General features: G+C 46.6%; 1 protein-coding gene across 5 annotated transcripts in view; it reads right to left on the reverse strand.

The window, feature by feature from the left end:
• CDH16 (cadherin 16) overlaps positions 1 to 18,066 on the reverse strand; it is a 128,397-nt gene that overhangs the window by 32,683 nt on the left and 77,648 nt on the right. The window contains exons 16-17 of one of the 5 annotated variants that reach the window (XR_012727322.1): positions 9,435 to 9,551; positions 6,515 to 6,712 (exon numbers count right to left, since the gene is read on the reverse strand). Coding sequence is in view for 4 of the 5 variants with exons in the window: in XM_075326205.1 (XP_075182320.1) it covers positions 14,596 to 14,822 (227 nt within the window). In the remaining variant the exon portion in view is untranslated. Of the gene's footprint in view, positions 1 to 3,203; positions 6,713 to 9,434; positions 9,552 to 13,032; positions 13,275 to 14,209; positions 14,823 to 18,066 lie in introns of those variants that run through there. The other 4 variants (XM_075326208.1, XM_075326206.1, XM_075326209.1 and 1 more) reach the window with 4 other exon arrangements.

An 18,066-nucleotide genomic window follows, 5' to 3' on the forward strand; every position in this document is an offset into this window, starting at 1 on the left:
AGGAGATGCCCAGGTTATACCAGCTGTACATATATAATTATATACAGGGGATGCCCAGGTTATACCGGCTGTACATATATAATTATATACAGGAGATGCCCGGGTTATACCGGCTGTACATATATAATTATATACAGGAGATGCCCAGGTTATACCAGCTGTACATATATAATTATATACAGGAGATACCCAGGTTATACCGGCTGTACATATATAATTATATACAGGAGATGCCCAGGTTATACCGGCTGTACATATATAATTATATACAGGAGATGTCCGGGTTATACCGGCTGTACATATATAATTATATACAGGAGATGCCCGGGTTATACCGGCTGTACATATATAATTATATATAGGAGATGCCCAGGTTATACCAGCTGTACATATATAATTATATACAGGAGATGCCCAGGTTATACCGGCTGTACATATATAATTATATACAGGAGATGCCCAGGTTATACCGGCTGTACATATATAATTATATACAGGAGATGCCCAGGTTATACCGGCTGTACATATATAATTATATACAGGAGATGCCCAGGTTATACCGGCTGTACATATATAATTATATACAGGAGATGCCCAGGTTATACCGGCTGTACATATATAATTATATACAGGAGATGCCCAGGTTATACCGGCTGTACATATATAATTATATACAGGAGATGCCCGGGTTATACCGGCTGTACATATATAATTATATACAGGAGATGCCCGGGTTATACCGGCTGTACATATATAATTATATACAGGACATGCCCAGGTTATACTGGATGTACATATATAATTATATACAGGAGATGCCCAGGTTATACCGGCTGTACATATATAATTATATACAGGAGATGCCCGGGTTATACCAGCTGTACATATATAATTATATACAGGAGATGCCCAGGTTATACCGGCTGTACATATATAATTATATACAGGAGATGCCCAGGTTATACCGGCTGTACATATATAATTATATACAGGAGATGCCCAGGTTATAGCAGCTGTACATATATAATTATATACAGGAGATGCCCAGGTTATACCGGCTGTACATATATAATTATATACAGGAGATGCCCAGGTTATACCGGCTGTACATATATAATTATATACAGGAGATGCCCAGGTTATAGCAGCTGTACATATATAATTATATACAGGAGATGCCCGGGTTATACCGGCTGTACATATATAATTATATACAGGAGATGCCCAGGTTATACTGGCTGTACATATATAATGATATACAGGAGATGCCCGGGTTATAGCAGTGTTATACAGTGAATAGTTGCTGTATGAAGCCCCTTGCAGAGCTCATTCTGTGCCGCTTTCTCGGAGGGATGAATGTCCTGTGATTGGTGCGGCCATCGCTCGCCCTGTCCCGTACAGCAAGACTCGCCGTTCGTTATCCACTTATCGGGAGGCCGGCGGCGGAGCGACTCGGGATACACAGACTTTTCTGGAGTGAGTTAACCACAGCTAATGTTTCTGTTACACAACGCTCTGTCGGGGCATTTAAGAAGTGGAAACTTCTTTAAAAGCAAAATGGAAAAATGTTTGTAGGCTTTTTCTGTGGCTTGTTTGATCAGTTGTCAGGCGCACTGGTGGCTGCAGATGAGATTTTCCTCGGTTTAATGTAGCAAATGAGTTTCTTATGTTTCATAAGATAGAAACATATAAATAGATCGCTTTGTAAAACTAATTATGTCAGAGAGGAAATTTGCTTAACTGCTACCCTAGTGGGCTGATGACTATTGCAGTCTATAGTCGGGTATGAGAGACTTTGTCAATGGCCATTATTTGTAAGGACTTGAGTTATCATGATCTTCCCCAAAAAATAATTTACAGGGCATTTCTTATACAATATAGTATAATTAATATAAAGGCTTTATTAGTCAGCATCTGTGAAATAAATATCAGTCATAGAATGCTGCAGGCGTACATTGAAGAGAATGGTCCCATAACCATGATCAAGATACGCACCCACCATTGGGCCAGATAATTTGGACTTCTTTACTAAGTGACTAGAAGGACTTGTGCTGATTTCATACCCATGTGACCAGAAGGAGCCGGGCCTCAGCCAACAGAAAAATAATGTTGCTTCCTGGTATCAGCTATGTTGGCTGAGCCAACGCCCCTTCTGGTCACATGGGTATGACATCAGCACAGGTCCTTCTTAGTAAATCGATTCTATAATAGAATTAGCATAAATAATAGGTTGAGGACAGACAGACAGGGGGCGGGAATCACTATCAAACCCCACCCCAGCTATTAGTTGATTGGCAGCTGCTGCCACTCAAAAAGCTGCTCATTTAACAAACTTTACTTGCTTGTGTTTCAAAACCTATACATCCTAGCTGACACCTAAAGGTATGTATAGAATCAGCCTGATAGTGCCAGTATAGCACTGTATGTATAGAATCAGCCTGATAGTGCCAGTATAGCACTGTATGTATAGAATCAGCCTGATAGTGCCAGTATAGCACTGTATGTATAGAATCAGCCTGATAGTGCCAGTATAGCACTGTATGTATAGAATCAGCCTGATAGCGCCAGTATAGCATTGTATGTATAGAATCAGCCTGATAGCGCCAGTATAGCGCTGTATGTATAGAATCAGCCTGATAATGCCAGTATAGCACTGTATGTATAGAATCAGCCTGATAGTGCCAGTATAGCACTGTATGTATAGAATCAGCCTGATAGTGCCAGTATAGCACTGTATGTATAGAATCAGCCTGATAGTGCCAGTATAGCACTGTATGTATAGACTCAGCCTGATAGTGCCAGTATAGCACTGTATGTATAGAATCAGCCTGATAGTGCCAGTATAAGCACTATATGTATAGAATCAGCCTGATAGTGCCAGTATAGCACTGTATGGATAGAATCAGCCTGATAGCGCCAGTATAGCACTGTATGTATAGAATCAGCATGATAGTGCCAGTATAGCACTGTATGTATAGAATCAGCCTGATAGTGCCAGTATAGCACTGTATGTATAGAATCAGCCTGATAGTGCCAGTATAGCACTGTATGTATAGAATCAGCCTGATAGCGCCAGTATAGCATTGTATGTATAGAATCAGCCTGATAGTGCCAGTATAGCACTGTATGTATAGAATCAGCCTGATAGTGCCAGTATAGCGCTGGCATTAGGTTATATAGGAAAATCCTGGTGATTGGTGCGCTTTAATCTTGCCCAATGGTAGAAATTTTTATAAGTAGATATGCCGTATACAGTTACTAGGGATCTTTACGATGCGAACAGTTATATGAACCGGTGACTTCTCACTGTTACCCTGACTATGGGTTTAAAAAAAAAAAAAAGTGCCATATGATCCCAGAGATATGGGCCTTTTTTATTTAGTGCAATTTTTAAATAGTCTTCATCAAGGGGGCTTGGATCACAAGGTTATAATGCAGAACAGCCCAAAGGCACACCTAAGCTGGCCACTTCTGGTGACTGCTCCTGTTTAATATCTAAGCTGCAGGGAGCAACATATAGTATAGAGTCGCTTTTTATTCTAAAAAAAAAATACATATTTTTTTTCAAAGTTTATTAGTAAATACAGAAAGCAAACATGCCTAAAACAGGGGTGGGGTGGGGGGCTCCTGTGTCATGCCTCCTTCACATGTATTTGAAAAAAATGGTACTGTGTCATCAGTGTGTAACGCCTGCCTGGATCAACAGACTCAGGTGGGATGTAATGGACAGACTAGAGGGAAGCCACTCACCAAGCAGGACCCCCAGAACCCTGAAACCCTTTAACCCCTATATAGGGATTTGGAATTACACAGGGCCCGGGAGATCACTACCTGTGGAAGGCTGCAGTCCGATGAGAGTAGTCGTCAGGCAGGGTCAAACCAGGAATAGCAGAACAGGGACAGAATCGTCAGACAAGGACATAATCAGAAAACGTAGCAGAGGTCAAATCTGGATCGGGCAGCGAGGTACAAAAACAGCAGGCAGAAGGGTAGTCAGAAAACACGCAGAAGTCAGCACACAGGAATCACAAAACAGAATAGGGCGGACCAGGAGCCAGGAAATCAGAACTATCTCTGGCAGTGGTCAGCAGACAGGAGGGGAGCTAAGAAGAGTGTGGTGTCTTCCCAATGGCTGTAGCTGAACGCTGGCAACTTCAGCTGGAAGACACACGCCACCCACAGTCAGCCAGTGGTACTGCATATCCCAAGATAACCCAGCCCAGTGGATGATCGGAGCCTGCGCCCACCGGTGCCGCTGGCATCGACTCCTCTCCCATCACCAGCACCATCCACGACAGGAACACGGCGTCGCCTGGCAATCGGAGCAGAAGTCGCTGGAGTGGACTCCGGTGGGGACGTAACACAGTGTTTTAGATCAAGGTGTCATTGGTGTATCGGCCATGTGTACGTTTTTACCATCAGTCAGCAGTGTTTTCCATGGATGGCTAAAGAAATGACGAAGCTTCGATACTTTTCAATGTTACACGTACAGCACATGGATGTTCCCCGGCAGCTGTACGTATTTGTCACAGAATCATAGACTTGTATTGGCGCTCGTCATCCACGACATAAGATCAGCCCCACAGGTTATAATGGGTGCATGTGATATCCATGAAAAAAAACCGATATCCCACGTATTGGGAAAAAGTACATGTGAAGGAGGCCTTTTATAGTGATTTCTCTTACAGACACAATGTTCCCCAAAAAACAATATGTGAATAGCACCATAGACTTTAATGGGCACTTTGTTTTACCTGTGAAAATCATGGATAGATCACATATAGTCATGGCCGAGAGTTTTGACAAACTTGAAATTGTTCCAGAAAATGAAGTATTTATCCTAGAAAATTATTATAATTACACATGTTTTGTCATACATAGGTTTGTTTTCTTTGTGTTTATTGGAACAACACATAAAGAAACCAGAGAAATAAAAGGCAAATTGGACTTCATTTCACACACAACTCCAAAAATGGGCCCAACAAAATTACCGCCACCTTTCCAAAATTGTGGGTTAACAACTTTTTTTCCAAGCCTGTGATGCTCGTTCAGACTCACCTCTGGCAAGTTACAATTGTGGGCAATATGAAAATCATACCTGAAACCAGATAAAAAAAAAAAGGGGAGAAGTTGACGCAATCTTTGCATTGTGTGTCCCACACTAAGCATGGAGAACAGAAAAAGGAGAGCGAGAACCGTCTGAGGACTTAAAAAAAACCAAAATTGTTGGAAGAAATATCAAGAATCTCAAAGTTACAAGTCCATCTACAGAGATCTTGATGTTCCTTTGTCCACGGTACATAAGATATTCAAGAAGTTTGCAATCCATGGCGCTGTAGATAATCTCCCTGGATGTGGATGGCCGAGAAAAAAAAACTGCTGAAGAGTTATAACGCAAAATAGTCTAGATGGTGGGTATTCCGTTCCAAAGAAATTCAAGCCGCCCTACAGGCTCAGGAACATCAGTGTGAGCGCAAGCTATCCTCCCACAGATGAATGAAATGAAATGCTGTGGTGGAGACCCAGGAGGACCCCACTGTTGACACAGAGACAGAAAAAAAGCCAAAATATACGTGAGTAACCAAACTCCTGGGAAAGCGTCTTGTCGGACAGATGAGACCAGGATAGAGCTTTTTGGTAAATGACATCAGTCTACTGTTTACAAAAAAAAAAGAGTGAAGCTAACAAAGTAAAGAACACAGCACCTACAGTCACATATGATACAGGCTCAGAGATATTTTGTTATCTCTGCCTCTGGGGGCCTTGACTTTGCGCAAGACATAAAATCTGAAGATTACCAATATATTCTGGGTGGCAATGTAGAGCCCAGCGTCAGAAAGCTGGAGAGTGCGTCCTAGGTCAGGGGTCTCCAGCAGGTCAATGACCCCAAACACTTCAAGAAGCCCCAGAAATGGCTGGAAACAAAGCGCTGGAGGGATCTGAAGAGGCCGCAATGAGTCCGGATCTAAACCCCATTGACCCCTATGTGGAGAACTTGAAATTGCTGCTAAGAGGAGAGGAGACGCCTTCAGATACGAGAGACCTGGAGACGTTTATAAAGAAGAGTCTGAGATTCCAGGTGAGAGGAGGAAGAAGCTGTGGACGGGGACAGGAGGCGACTGATGGAAGGGATTTATTCCAGAGGTTGGAATCAAATATTAAGTTGTGAGTGCCAACAATTTTGTCCAGCCCATTTTTGGGGTTTTGTATGAAATTATGTCTAATTTGCCAATTTATTTATTTTTTTATAATTTGTGTTGATGCAATACACACATAGAAAATTAAACATGAGTAATTGCAATAATTTTCTGGGAGAAATACTTCTTTTTCTGGTACAATTTCAAGGGTGCCGATACTTTTGGCCGTGGCTGGGATTTATGGACATCTGAATGAAGTCTTGCTTTTATCAACGGCGTCAAAATCTGGAATCTTTTCCAATACTTTCTAGATAGAACTAAAGAGTGAGGAGGACAGACCCTGAGATACATAAATATGTTACAGGAATAGTCGTTACCAATCAAAGCAGCACCGAGTACAGAAGTGAAGAGAAGGAAAATCTGGCTTTGTTGCTAGAAAATGCTGACCGTGTCCTCCTCCACCTGACAGCGGCTCATTCAGGCCACGCTCCGCAGCGGAATAGCGTCCGGCGTGTCTCTGCTCTTAATCGGTTGTGAATGGGCCAAGCGACAGAAGACAATGATGAGAATAAGACCTGAAAGAAAGTAACACATACAGCAATATCTTATAGCAGCGTTTCTTAATTAGAAAATGTTTGTAATTATGTAGATATCGTAGAATAACTTGGACTATATGGTGACCAAAATATTGTTTTTGCTATCTCATTTGAGAGCAGCATAACGTTGGCATAGAGGCCCTGAATCCAACAATGTATCATTTAGTTTACTGGACGCAGTGTTTCTGACACTGAGATTTTAGATTTTTACATGCAACAGAGCTGAGAAAGCTGCTGTCGCCCACACCAGGCTCTCTATATACTATGACTGTCACGTGAATAAGGACAGACTCGGGGTCAGCGCTCTCATTTACCATCTGGGACCAGCCACTTTTACATGTAGTTTTTTTTTTTTCTTCAGGCACATTAAGAGTTAATTCCTGCAGACTTGCTCAGCTCTCAGCACTTAATCACTTCTGTCTGTGATATAAGCCCTCTGCTTCCTGGGTATTGTGCTGGTTATTCTATTCAGTTAGGAGCTAGCCTAGGAGCAGAGAGGACGTGGTGGTTGCTGCTGTGCTGTCTGCTGTGATCTGTGCAAGGTGAGGGTTTTTGCTCTACCTCATTTACCTTATTATTCCTCACCCGTATTTCCTTGATTGCTTCAGGTGTAAGTTTTGGTGTGCATGAGTTTTTTTTGTTACCCCATCTGTTGTTCTGTGTTGGTGGGCTGTTAGGCTCCATCCGCGTCCATCCCCTGGGTGGTAGGGAGGCAGTTATTAGAGTCTGGACAGGAGACAGGGTCATGTTGGAGGATTGACCCTGACTACCACTAAGTCTACCATCGGGATAAGGTACAGCTCAGTGTTCCTAGTCGTAGGGTCAACCTAGGAACCCTGTATCATCCTATTCGCCGTATTACCCCATGACAATGTCTATAAACAGTGAGCTGCTAATCACAGAAGGGGGTGTACTGGACTAGCTGATGTAGTCCGGCAATAATAATTTCTGAAGCTAAAACAAACATAGTAGGTAAACAACAGTACACAGTTTGATAAGACATACACTGCTGAAATCTGTGTGTTAACCCTTACAGCATGCTGTATTCAGACTGTAGAGCAAAAACCAGCAGACAGATTGCCTTTAAACATCACATCTAACAATTACGACCCACAGTCTACGGCAGAGTTGAGTTTTGGTCTCAGATCACACATGACTTTTTGCATCAAGTGGTTTTCAAGTTTGCAACGTCTATGCAGTTTGATTGTAATTATTTTAGAGTTGCCAAAACAAAGTAAGGAGTCAAATGTTTTTGATCATACAACTAGTCTAAGAATTGTCTCCGTGTAGCCCTAGCCTTAAAGGGGTTATCCAGGACTGTAATATTTATGGCCTATCTTTAAAACAGGTAACGTATTTTTTGTTTTATAAGACACAGTGAATTATAAGACGCACCCCAAATTTAGAGGAGGAAAAAAAGGGGGTCCGCCTTCTAATCCGGTGGTGTCTTACCAAGGGGGGCGGCAGTGGTGGTGGAGCTGGAGGCAGGGGCGGTCGTGGAGCAGGGCGGTGTGACGGCGGTGGTGGAGTGGGTGTCACAGGAGGCAGGGGCGTGGAGCAGGGCGGTGTGGCAGCGGTGGTGGAGTGGGCGTCACTGGACGCAGGGGCGGTGGTGGAGCAGGGCGGTGTGGCAGCGGTGGTGGAGTGTGCGTCACAGGAGGCAGAGGCGGGCGTGGAGCAGGGCGGTGTGGCAGCGGTGGTGTAGTGGGTGTCACAGGAGGCAGGGGCGGGCGTGGAGCAGGGCGGTGTGGCAGTGGTGGTGGAGTGGGCGTCACAGGAGGCAGAGGTGGTCGTGGAGCAGGGCGGTGTGGCAGCGGTGGTGGAGTGGGCATCACAGGAGGCAGAGGTGGTCGTGGAGCAGGGCGGTGTGGCAGCGGTGGTGGAGTGGGTGTCACAGGAGGCAGGGGCGGGCGTGGAGCAGGGCGGTGCGGCGGGTGTTCCAGATGCTTGGCAGCGCTGTAAAGCAAAGAAAACATCCAGGACCGGTCAGTTGTGCGGGCTTCAAAGATATGGCATTCGGAGTTGGCGTGTGCGCAGATTGCGTTTATTGGCTCAATGACAAGCCGAGAGCTCATCTTCACCTCCGGGCGCCATTTTCCTTAATTCCGCTGCTGGGACATCAATGGGTCGGAAGCAACGCGTGCGCAGATGAAATCTTGATCGAAGAGCACCATTATTTGAAGCCTGCACCGCCAACGTTTTCAGGATGGTCCCTGCCTCACCGCACAGAGCAGCGCCTTCTGCCGCACAGCCCTAACATATCACAGTCCGCAGCATCGCCCCTGCCTCCTGTCCCCACTCTCCACCACCCCTCCGATAACCTACACTAGGATTATAGGACTCGCTCCTCATTTTCCTCTTATAATTGGAAAAATACGTTAATTAATATCAGGTCATCAAGGGGACAACTCCCCACCAATCCCAGTGCAGACGCCAAGTGTACACAGTGTACAGACCCGAGCGGCACGTCTTCGTACATTGTGTAGTGCACGCTCTAGGGTGATACCATCCGGCTCCTATTTACTTTAATAGGAGCTGAGCTACAGAACTGAGACGTGCTGCTCCTCAGAGGGAGCTAATGACCGCTAATCAGTGGGGATTGCAGGAGTCTGTACCCCACCCATATGGTATTAATTAGTCATCAATATCACAGGTCTGGACAACCTGAGATGTATAGGATGCGATGATAATGAGGCCTTACCTATAGCTGCCAATGTGCCCAGGATGATGCCCAGGGCTGACGAGACTGTGGGCATGCCCTCCATCCGGTCTACGTTAATCTTGCAGTGCCCTCTGGTATTACAGTGACAGACCTTAACTGGGAGGAAACAAGGAGAATAGTCAGATACATACAGTGGGGTCCGGAGTAATCTGGGGTTGATAACTATGTGTTGTTGACAACCCCTTAAAAAGTTACTTAAGGCTAGTTTCACACTTGGGTTGGGCGAAATCCGCTGGGTCCGTTGCTGCGTCGTTTTGACGCATCCGTTATTTTTGTGGTGTCAACGGATGCAACGGATCCGTTATTTCACAGTAATCCGTTAGCTGATTCCTGTGAAATAACGGACCGTTGTATCCGTTTGGCATCCGTTAGGCGACCGTCTAACGGAATCCGTCGGCTCTGTTTTTTTTCCATTTTTTTTTTTTCATTCTGGGCATGCTCAGTAGAAATTAGCGGAATCCAGCAGCGGATTCCGTTGTTAAGCACTTAGCAACGGAATCTGCTACCATAGGGAACCATTATAAATTTTAACGGAACCAACGGAATTTGACGCAAGCATTTAACGTTACATTCTGCGTTGCTTCCGCTCGAAGCAACGGAGTGTCGGCCAACGGAAGCAACGCAGGTACTTTTGGCACAATCCGTCATCAATGCAAGTCTATGGGAAACAGCGGAATCCGTTAACGGATTCCGCTGTTTCCCAAGACAGCGGATTGCGGCAAAAAAAAAAAAACAACGCAAGTGTGAAAGTACCCTTATCCACAGCAACCAGATTGTCCCCAAATACTCAACTAAACCCTCATTGTCAGAGTCACCAGGCGCAGCCGTCACTTCATCGTCATCTCATGAATAGGGGGGTTTATAAAAATATATGTGCATGGGAAATCTCTCTCAACTGGAAATTATTTTTCTCTCCCACAACAAACCATATTACAAGATATAAAGAGCGGTCTGACACATGATTAGAGAGGTTGGAGGTTGTTGTCCACGTTTTCACACTCGGCTGAAGTCCTTGTGTCAGCTGTAATAAGTTCTGCCGGCCTGAAAAACCCACGTGAAGCACGAAGAAGCCGCTTTTCAGCCTAATTGGCACATGGCAATTACAATAAGTTACCGAGCGCTGGGGATGCGAGCTGAGTCACTCCGGAGATAATGAGCGCACTCTTTGTCCACATTCACACCGCTTTCAATTTTTCTAAAAATTATTTCCACATCAAACTCAATCGAGAGAGTTGAGAGTCTTGAATGAAAGAACAAGGCTGGCGTCCCCCAGTGACTTCAAGCCGAGCCGCGGGACCACCGGCTGCTTCTTGTAACTAAATGATCTGTCCTCGGAGACGTTCGTTGTTACATACATGTGTTCTTATATAAAGACCAGCAACAGCCAATGTGATTAAAACGCAACCCTCAATCTATTGTATTACTGAGCGGAGGAGAGGCCATGGCAAAAGGCCCAGTCACACTAAACTACTTACCAGCGATCCCAACAACGATACAACCTGATAGGGATCGCTGGTAAGTTGCTAGGAGGTCGCTGGTGAGATGTCACACTAAGCGACGCTCCAGCGATCTCACCAGCAACCTGACCTGGCAGGGATCGCTGGAGCGTCGCTACACGTGGAAGCGATGCTGCGCTTGGTAAGGTAAATATCGGGTAACCAACCCGATATTTACCTTGGTTACCAGCTCACACCGCTTAGCGCTGGCTCCCTGCACACCTAGCCACAGTACACATCGGGTTAATTACCCGATGTGTACTCTGCTACGTGTTCAGGCAGCAGGGAGCCGGCTTCTGCGGACGCTGGTAACCACGGTAAACATTGGGTAACCAAGAAGCCAGGAGTCAGGAAGGAATTTTTTTTCCCCATTGGAGCTTATTTGACACATTGGGGTTTTTTTGCCTTCCTCTGGATCAACATGTTAGGCTACGGGTTGAACTAGATGGACTTAGTCTCCCTTCAACCTTAAAAACTATGAAACTATGAAGCCCTTCCCTTGGTTACCCGATATTTATCTTCGTTACCAGCGTCCGCCGCTCTCACACTGCCAGTGCCGGCTCCCTGCACTCCTAGCCACAGTACACATCGGGTTAATTACCCAATGTGTACTCCAGCTACGTGTGCAGGGAGCAGGGAGCCGGCACTGGCAGCTGAGAGCGGCGGACGCTGGTAACGAAGGCAAATATCAGATAACCAAGGGAAAGGCTTCTTGGTTACCCGATATTTACCTTGGTTACCAGCGTCCGCAGAAGCCGGCTCCCTGCACATTTAGTTGTTGCTGTCGCGCTGTCACACACAGCGATGTGCGCTTCACAGCGGGAGAGCAACAACTAAAAAATGGTCCAGGACATTCAGCAACAACCAGCGACCTCACAGCAGGGGCCAGGTTGTTGCTGGATGTCACACACAGCGACATCACTAGCAAGTTGTGCCTCAGCAGCGATGTTGCTAGCGATGTTGCTTAGTGTGACGGTACCTAAAGACTGTAAGGTATTGTGAAAGATGATAAAAGGAAGTTTTATCTGGAGATTGCTGGGCACAGAAGCGCCAAACTTGTCACTGTGCTGTATTGACATGCTGGCAATTGGGATACTGGACACTGACTCTTAAGGGTGCTTTACACGCTGCGACATCGCTAGCGATGTTGCACGCGATAGCACCCGCCCCCGTCGTGTGTACGATATTGTGTGATCGCTGCCGTAGCGAACATTATCGCTACGGCAGCGTCACACGCACATACCTGGTCAGCGACATCGCTCTGGCCGGCGATCCGCCTCCTTTCTAAGGGGGCGGTTCGTGCGGCGTCATAGCGACATCACACGGCAGCCGTCCAATAGCAGAGGAGGGGTGGAGATGAGCGGCAGGAAAATGTCGCCCACCTCCTTCCTTCCTCATTGCCGGTGGAGGCAGGTAAGGCGATGTTCCTCGCTCCTGCGGTGTCACACATAGCGATGTATGCTGCCGCAGGAACGACGAACAACATCGCTACTAAGCAGACAACGATATTTGGTTTTTGGACGACCCCTCCAAAAGCAACGATTTTGTCTCTTTGCGATCGTTTAAGGTCGCTTGTACGTGTCACACGCTGCGATGTCGCTAACTGCGCCGGATGTGCGTCACTAACACCGTGACCCCGACGATAAATCGTTAGCGATATTGCAGCGTGTAAATCCCCCTTTACACTGACACTCTGGGTACAGGATATTGACACTGCTACTTGGGGTACAGGATAATGACACATTTGGGAGGCAAGATTATGACACAGACACTTGGTGTAATACTTATATATGTTCTGAGGATTTCGATAGCGTAGGGCAATGACAATCAGAGACGAGTTCTTGGTACAAGATATTTTATAATATGTAACCACGGTAGATACACAACGGAAAACACAGCGGTACAAATACACACAATACCTTCCCGAAACGGAGCGAAGGGAATTCCCGGGGCCACGCACCGGACTCCCCCAGGGAGACCACCAGAGCGAACCCCTATACAGGGACTGTCCGGCAATCACCCCGGAAGGCCTAAATGCGCAGCAGCCGGGACACAAGGGGCAAGCGGTAAAAGTCCAGGAGTGTCCGTACGGGATGAATGTCCAGAGTGGTTACGAACCAGAGAGAACCGGGCAGAGTGCTGACCGAAGATGGCAGACGGAATCCGGGCACAGCTTGAGAAACCGGGTAAGGTCCAGAGTCGGTCGGTCGGTAGTCTTTAGGAGGATCCAAAGGCAAACAGGATTTGCAGCAGCAAAGCAGGAGCACACAACAAGCAGTATACTCAGGCACTGGACTAGGCTTAGAGGCGGCCTTTTAAGCAGCTAGACAGGAAGTAGGGCAACAGAACAGTAAACTCCATGTTAACCGAGGGCAAGCTCATTCAAAAGAGAACTGGAAAACCTGGAAACCTGACACTTGGAGGCAAGATAATGAAGCAGACACTTGGGGTGTGGGAGAATGATACTGACACTTGGGGGCAGGATTATGAACGGACAATCGAGGTACAGGATAGGATAATGACACTGGGTGAGCAGTATAATGACTCTGATACTTGGGGTACAGGATAATGATACACAGACATTTGGGTAACAAAGATGGGCGAACCCGTGGTTGTTCAGTGGCGTCCATCCATCGCTACCTGTTCAGGACCAGATTGACCCCGGATTCCAAACCCCATTTAAGTATATGGAAACCTGAACTTGAGTGTTATAAAATGGTGATAGTAAGGGCGAGGGGGCTGCAAAAGGAAGCAAAATGGGAATAAAGCAGGACAATTAGACTGTGGATTACATCGGATATGCAGGTGTCTTTTAGGGGTTAATAAAATGGAGAAAGAGGGTTTTTTTTAAAATAATTTTTCTGTGTTTTGGGTTTATTTCTTTTTACTTAATTATAAATAGACCCCCTACAGATAGACCTCTCCCCGTTACTAACCTTGAGCTTGATGACAACTGTGATTTTTCTTTTTGACAAATCATAGCTAAAATTAACCCCTTATATTACACTGATTGCCACTGCTCCAGGGTAAAGTGTCGGGTTTGTCGCATCTAATTGATGTGCCAATTCTACGGCAGCTGCAGGCTGCTATTTTTTGGCTGGGTAGGTCCAATAACCATGGACCTCCCCAGCCTGAGAGTACCAGCACCCAGCTGTCTGCTTTATCTTGACTGGGTGTCAAAATTGGGAGGGAGTGACTACACAATGCTTTTTTTTTTTTTTTAAATTTTATTTAAATAATTAAAAAATAATAAAGCTGCAATGGGTCCCTTTTATTTTGATACATGGCCAAGATAAGCATACGGCTGGCAGGATGTCCCCATAAAGGGCTATTAATAAACACAACCATTGGTGGTGAGTGCCGCACATTCAGTCATGGAAGTTACATGTCTTTGCCTGAGCACAATGTATACCGGCTAATGCCTGAAAAACATCAGATTCCTTGTGTGCTCTTTATTAGTTTTATTTGCCTATGCAGCAGTGCCGGCGAGCATCATTATTTCTACTTGGAAACCTGTACACATTATGCAGCTATTTTTGCTCACATCTCTGCCTGTTGCGTTCTCAGCTGTCAAGCATAAAAATATCCATTATATGCATTAATGATTCTCCTATACTTTACTCAGCCTGGTATAGAAAAGCAAATTATGTGAAGTCGACTTTTCCATTTACCCTGAAAGGGGTTTTGGCCGCTGTGCATTTACAAGAATGTAACAGCAACGGCCGGGTAATATGGAATGGACCAGCAGGGGGCAGAGTAGATTCAGGTGGAGCCGGGGCCCTGCGCAGCGCTGACTTCACTTTACAGATGTGAAAGCCCCATCGCTCAGCTGCCAGGAGGATCACAGCTGCTGCCAGGAGGATCACAGCTGCTGCCAAGGAAGAAATGAATGCATTGTTATGGTGATTGTTTTTTTCTACTTGTCAAGCATTCGAACATTCCCCAGCCAGGCAGCGCTAAATGTCAGGGAATTATACAAAATAATATAATAATGGAAGCACCAAACTGATGTGAACTTGCTTATTATGTAATTATACGTGCCCTTTACATGTGGAATAATAATCACTTTACATCCAGGGGGTTTAATCTGCAAAAGGCTGATCCCTACTGGAAGCAACAAAGGTTACCACTGGTTTTAGATCAGATCACTTCATGGGTGAGATACACTGCGAGCTCCGTTATTAAGCGGTCAGTATTTTCACCATATTATCCTTTTTTATGCACATTTTTCACCTCCAGGCTATAAAATCGTGAATGCCTATTGGACCTATACCTATAGGTGATATGCTTATGTCGCACACCCTCATTAGGCTAGTTTCACACTTGCGTTGAACGGCATCCGTTGCATTGCATTGTGTGACGGATACAACGGATGCGTTGCATATAATGGCGCAACGGAAAGCTTTTTTTTTTCTTCTTCTTTACAGTTTTACCGGCAGCAGACTATTGTGAACGCTCAGCTGAGCGCTCTCACATGCCGGCGGCCAGGCGCTCAGCTGAGCGCTCTCACATGCCGGCAGCTGGGCGCTCAGCTGAGCGCTCTCACATGCCGGCGGCCGGGGGCTCAGGTGAGCGCTCTCACATGCCGGCAGCCGGGCTCTCAGCTGAGCGCTCTCACATGCCGGCGGCTGGGCGCTCAGCTGAGCGCTCTCACATGCCGGCAGCCGGGCGCTCAGCTGAGCGCTCTCACATGCCGGCAGCTGAGCGCTCTCACATGCCGGCGGCCGGGCACTCAGCTGAGCGCTCACATGCCGGCGGCCGGGCGCTCAGCTGAGCACTCTCACATGCCGGCGGCCGGGCGCTCAGCTGAGCGCTCTCACATGCCGGCGGCCGGGCGCTCAGTTGAGCGCTCTCACATGCCGGCGGCTAGGCGCTCAGTTGAGCACTCTCACATACCCGCGGCCGGGCGCTGAGCTGAACGTTCGGCCACCGAGAAACAAAATAAAGTTTCTGTGATTAAAAAAAAAAAAAAAAAAAAAAGAGCATGCGCAGTGAAAAATAAAGGTTTCCGCCACTCAAAAAAGCGTTACATGCTGCGTTCCTTCTGCCCGATGCGTCAAAATAACGACGCTGTGTCATCCAGCGGATGCAACACTGACACTTGCGTTACAGTGCATCGACCATACAAGTCTATGGAGAATAGCGCAGTGCGTTAACTGACTGCGCTATTCTCCATAGTGACGGACTGCGCTGAACGCAAGTGTGAAAGTACCCTTACATAACTGGACATCATACCCTTTATCAGGGTGTGCAGAATTAAGCAGCTTGTGCTTATGTTTTTCTTTTCTCGGGCAAAATGGGCCAAAAAAGATATTTATCTATATATATTTAGTATATTTACTATTTTTAGTATAAGGTGTTCAGTGATCCGAGACACAGCCGAGGTGAGGATGCTGAGCCCGACCACCACTGAGCAAGACCCAGAAGTACAAGGTGTTCAGTGCCCAGAGACAAAACCGAGGTGAGGATGCTGAGCCCGACCACCACTGAGCAAGACCCAGAGCTATAATGTGTTCAGTGATCCGAGACACAGCCGAGGTGAGGATGCTGAGCCCGACCACCACTGAGCAAGACCCAGAAGTACAAGGTGTTCAGTGCCCAGAGACCCGGTCGAGGTGAATAGGCAGACCCTGACCAGCACTGAGTATGACACAGAAGTACAAGATGTTCAGTGCTCAGAGACACGGCCGAGGTAAGGAGGTCCGAAGCCGACCACTACTAAACAAGACCCAGAAGTACAAGGTGTTCAGTGCTCAGAGACACAGCCGAGGTAAGGAGGTCCGAAGCCGACCACTACTAAACAAGACCCAGAAGTACAAGGTGTTCAGTGCTCAGAGACAGCCGAGGTAAGGAGGTCCGAAGCCGACCACTACTAAACAAGACCCAGAAGTACAAGGTGTTCAGTGCTCAGAGACACGGCCGAGGTAAGGAGGTCCGAAGCCGACCACTACTAAACAAGACCCAGAAGTACAAGGTGTTCAGTGCTCAGAGACACAGCCGAGGTAAGGAGGTCCGAAGCCGACCACTACTAAACAAGACCCAGAAGTACAAGGTGTTCAGTGCTCAGAGACACGGCCGAGGTAAGGAGGTCCGAAGCCGACCACTACTAAACAAGACCCAGAAGTACAAGGTGTTCAGTGCTCAGAGACACAGCCGAGGTAAGGAGGTCCGAAGCCGACCACTACTAAACAAGACCCAGAAGTACAAGGTGTTCAGTGCTCAGAGACAGCCGAGGTAAGGAGGTCCGAAGCCGACCACTACTAAACAAGACCCAGAAGTACAAGGTGTTCAGTGCTCAGAGACAGCCGAGGTAAGGAGGTCCGAAGCCGACCACTACTAAACAAGACCCAGAAGTACAAGGTGTTCAGTGCTCAGAGACACGGCCGAGGTAAGGAGGTCCAAAGCCGACCACTACTAAACAAGACCCAGAAGTACAAGGTGTTCAGTGCTCAGAGACACAGCCGAGGTAAGGAGGTCCGAAGCCGACCACTACTAAACAAGACCCAGAAGTACAAGGTGTTCAGTGCTCAGAGACACAGCCGAGGTAAGGAGGTCCGAAGCCGACCACTACTAAACAAGACCCAGAAGTACAAGGTGTTCAGTGCTCAGAGACAGCCGAGGTAAGGAGGTCCGAAGCCGACCACTACTAAACAAGACCCAGAAGTACAAGGTGTTCAGTGCTCAGAGACACAGCCGAGGTAAGGAGGTCCGAAGCCGACCACTACTAAACAAGACCCAGAAGTACAAGGTGTTCAGTGCTCAGAGACACGGTTGAGGTGCGGAGGCAGAGCCCGAGTACCACTCAGCAAGACAAAAAACATCAAGACTGGGCCAAAAAGTATCTGAAGACTGTTCATTATGTACTGATGAGATGAAAGTGACTCATTCCGTAGCAGATGGATGGGCCCATGGCCAGATAAGTACCTGGCAAAGAGCTCTGCTTCCACTCAGACCCCAGCAAGGTGGAGGTGGGGTCCTTCTATGGACTGGAATTATTAAAGTTGAGTTATTTGGACCTTTTTTGGTTTGAAAATGGTCTCAAAATCAACTCCCAAACCTACTACCAATTTTTACAGGACACTTTCTTCAATCATTGGTACAGGGAGAATGTTTGA

Source organism: Anomaloglossus baeobatrachus, chromosome 10 (assembly GCF_048569485.1).
Source record: "Anomaloglossus baeobatrachus isolate aAnoBae1 chromosome 10, aAnoBae1.hap1, whole genome shotgun sequence".
Classification (NCBI taxonomy): domain Eukaryota; kingdom Metazoa; phylum Chordata; class Amphibia; order Anura; family Aromobatidae; genus Anomaloglossus; species Anomaloglossus baeobatrachus.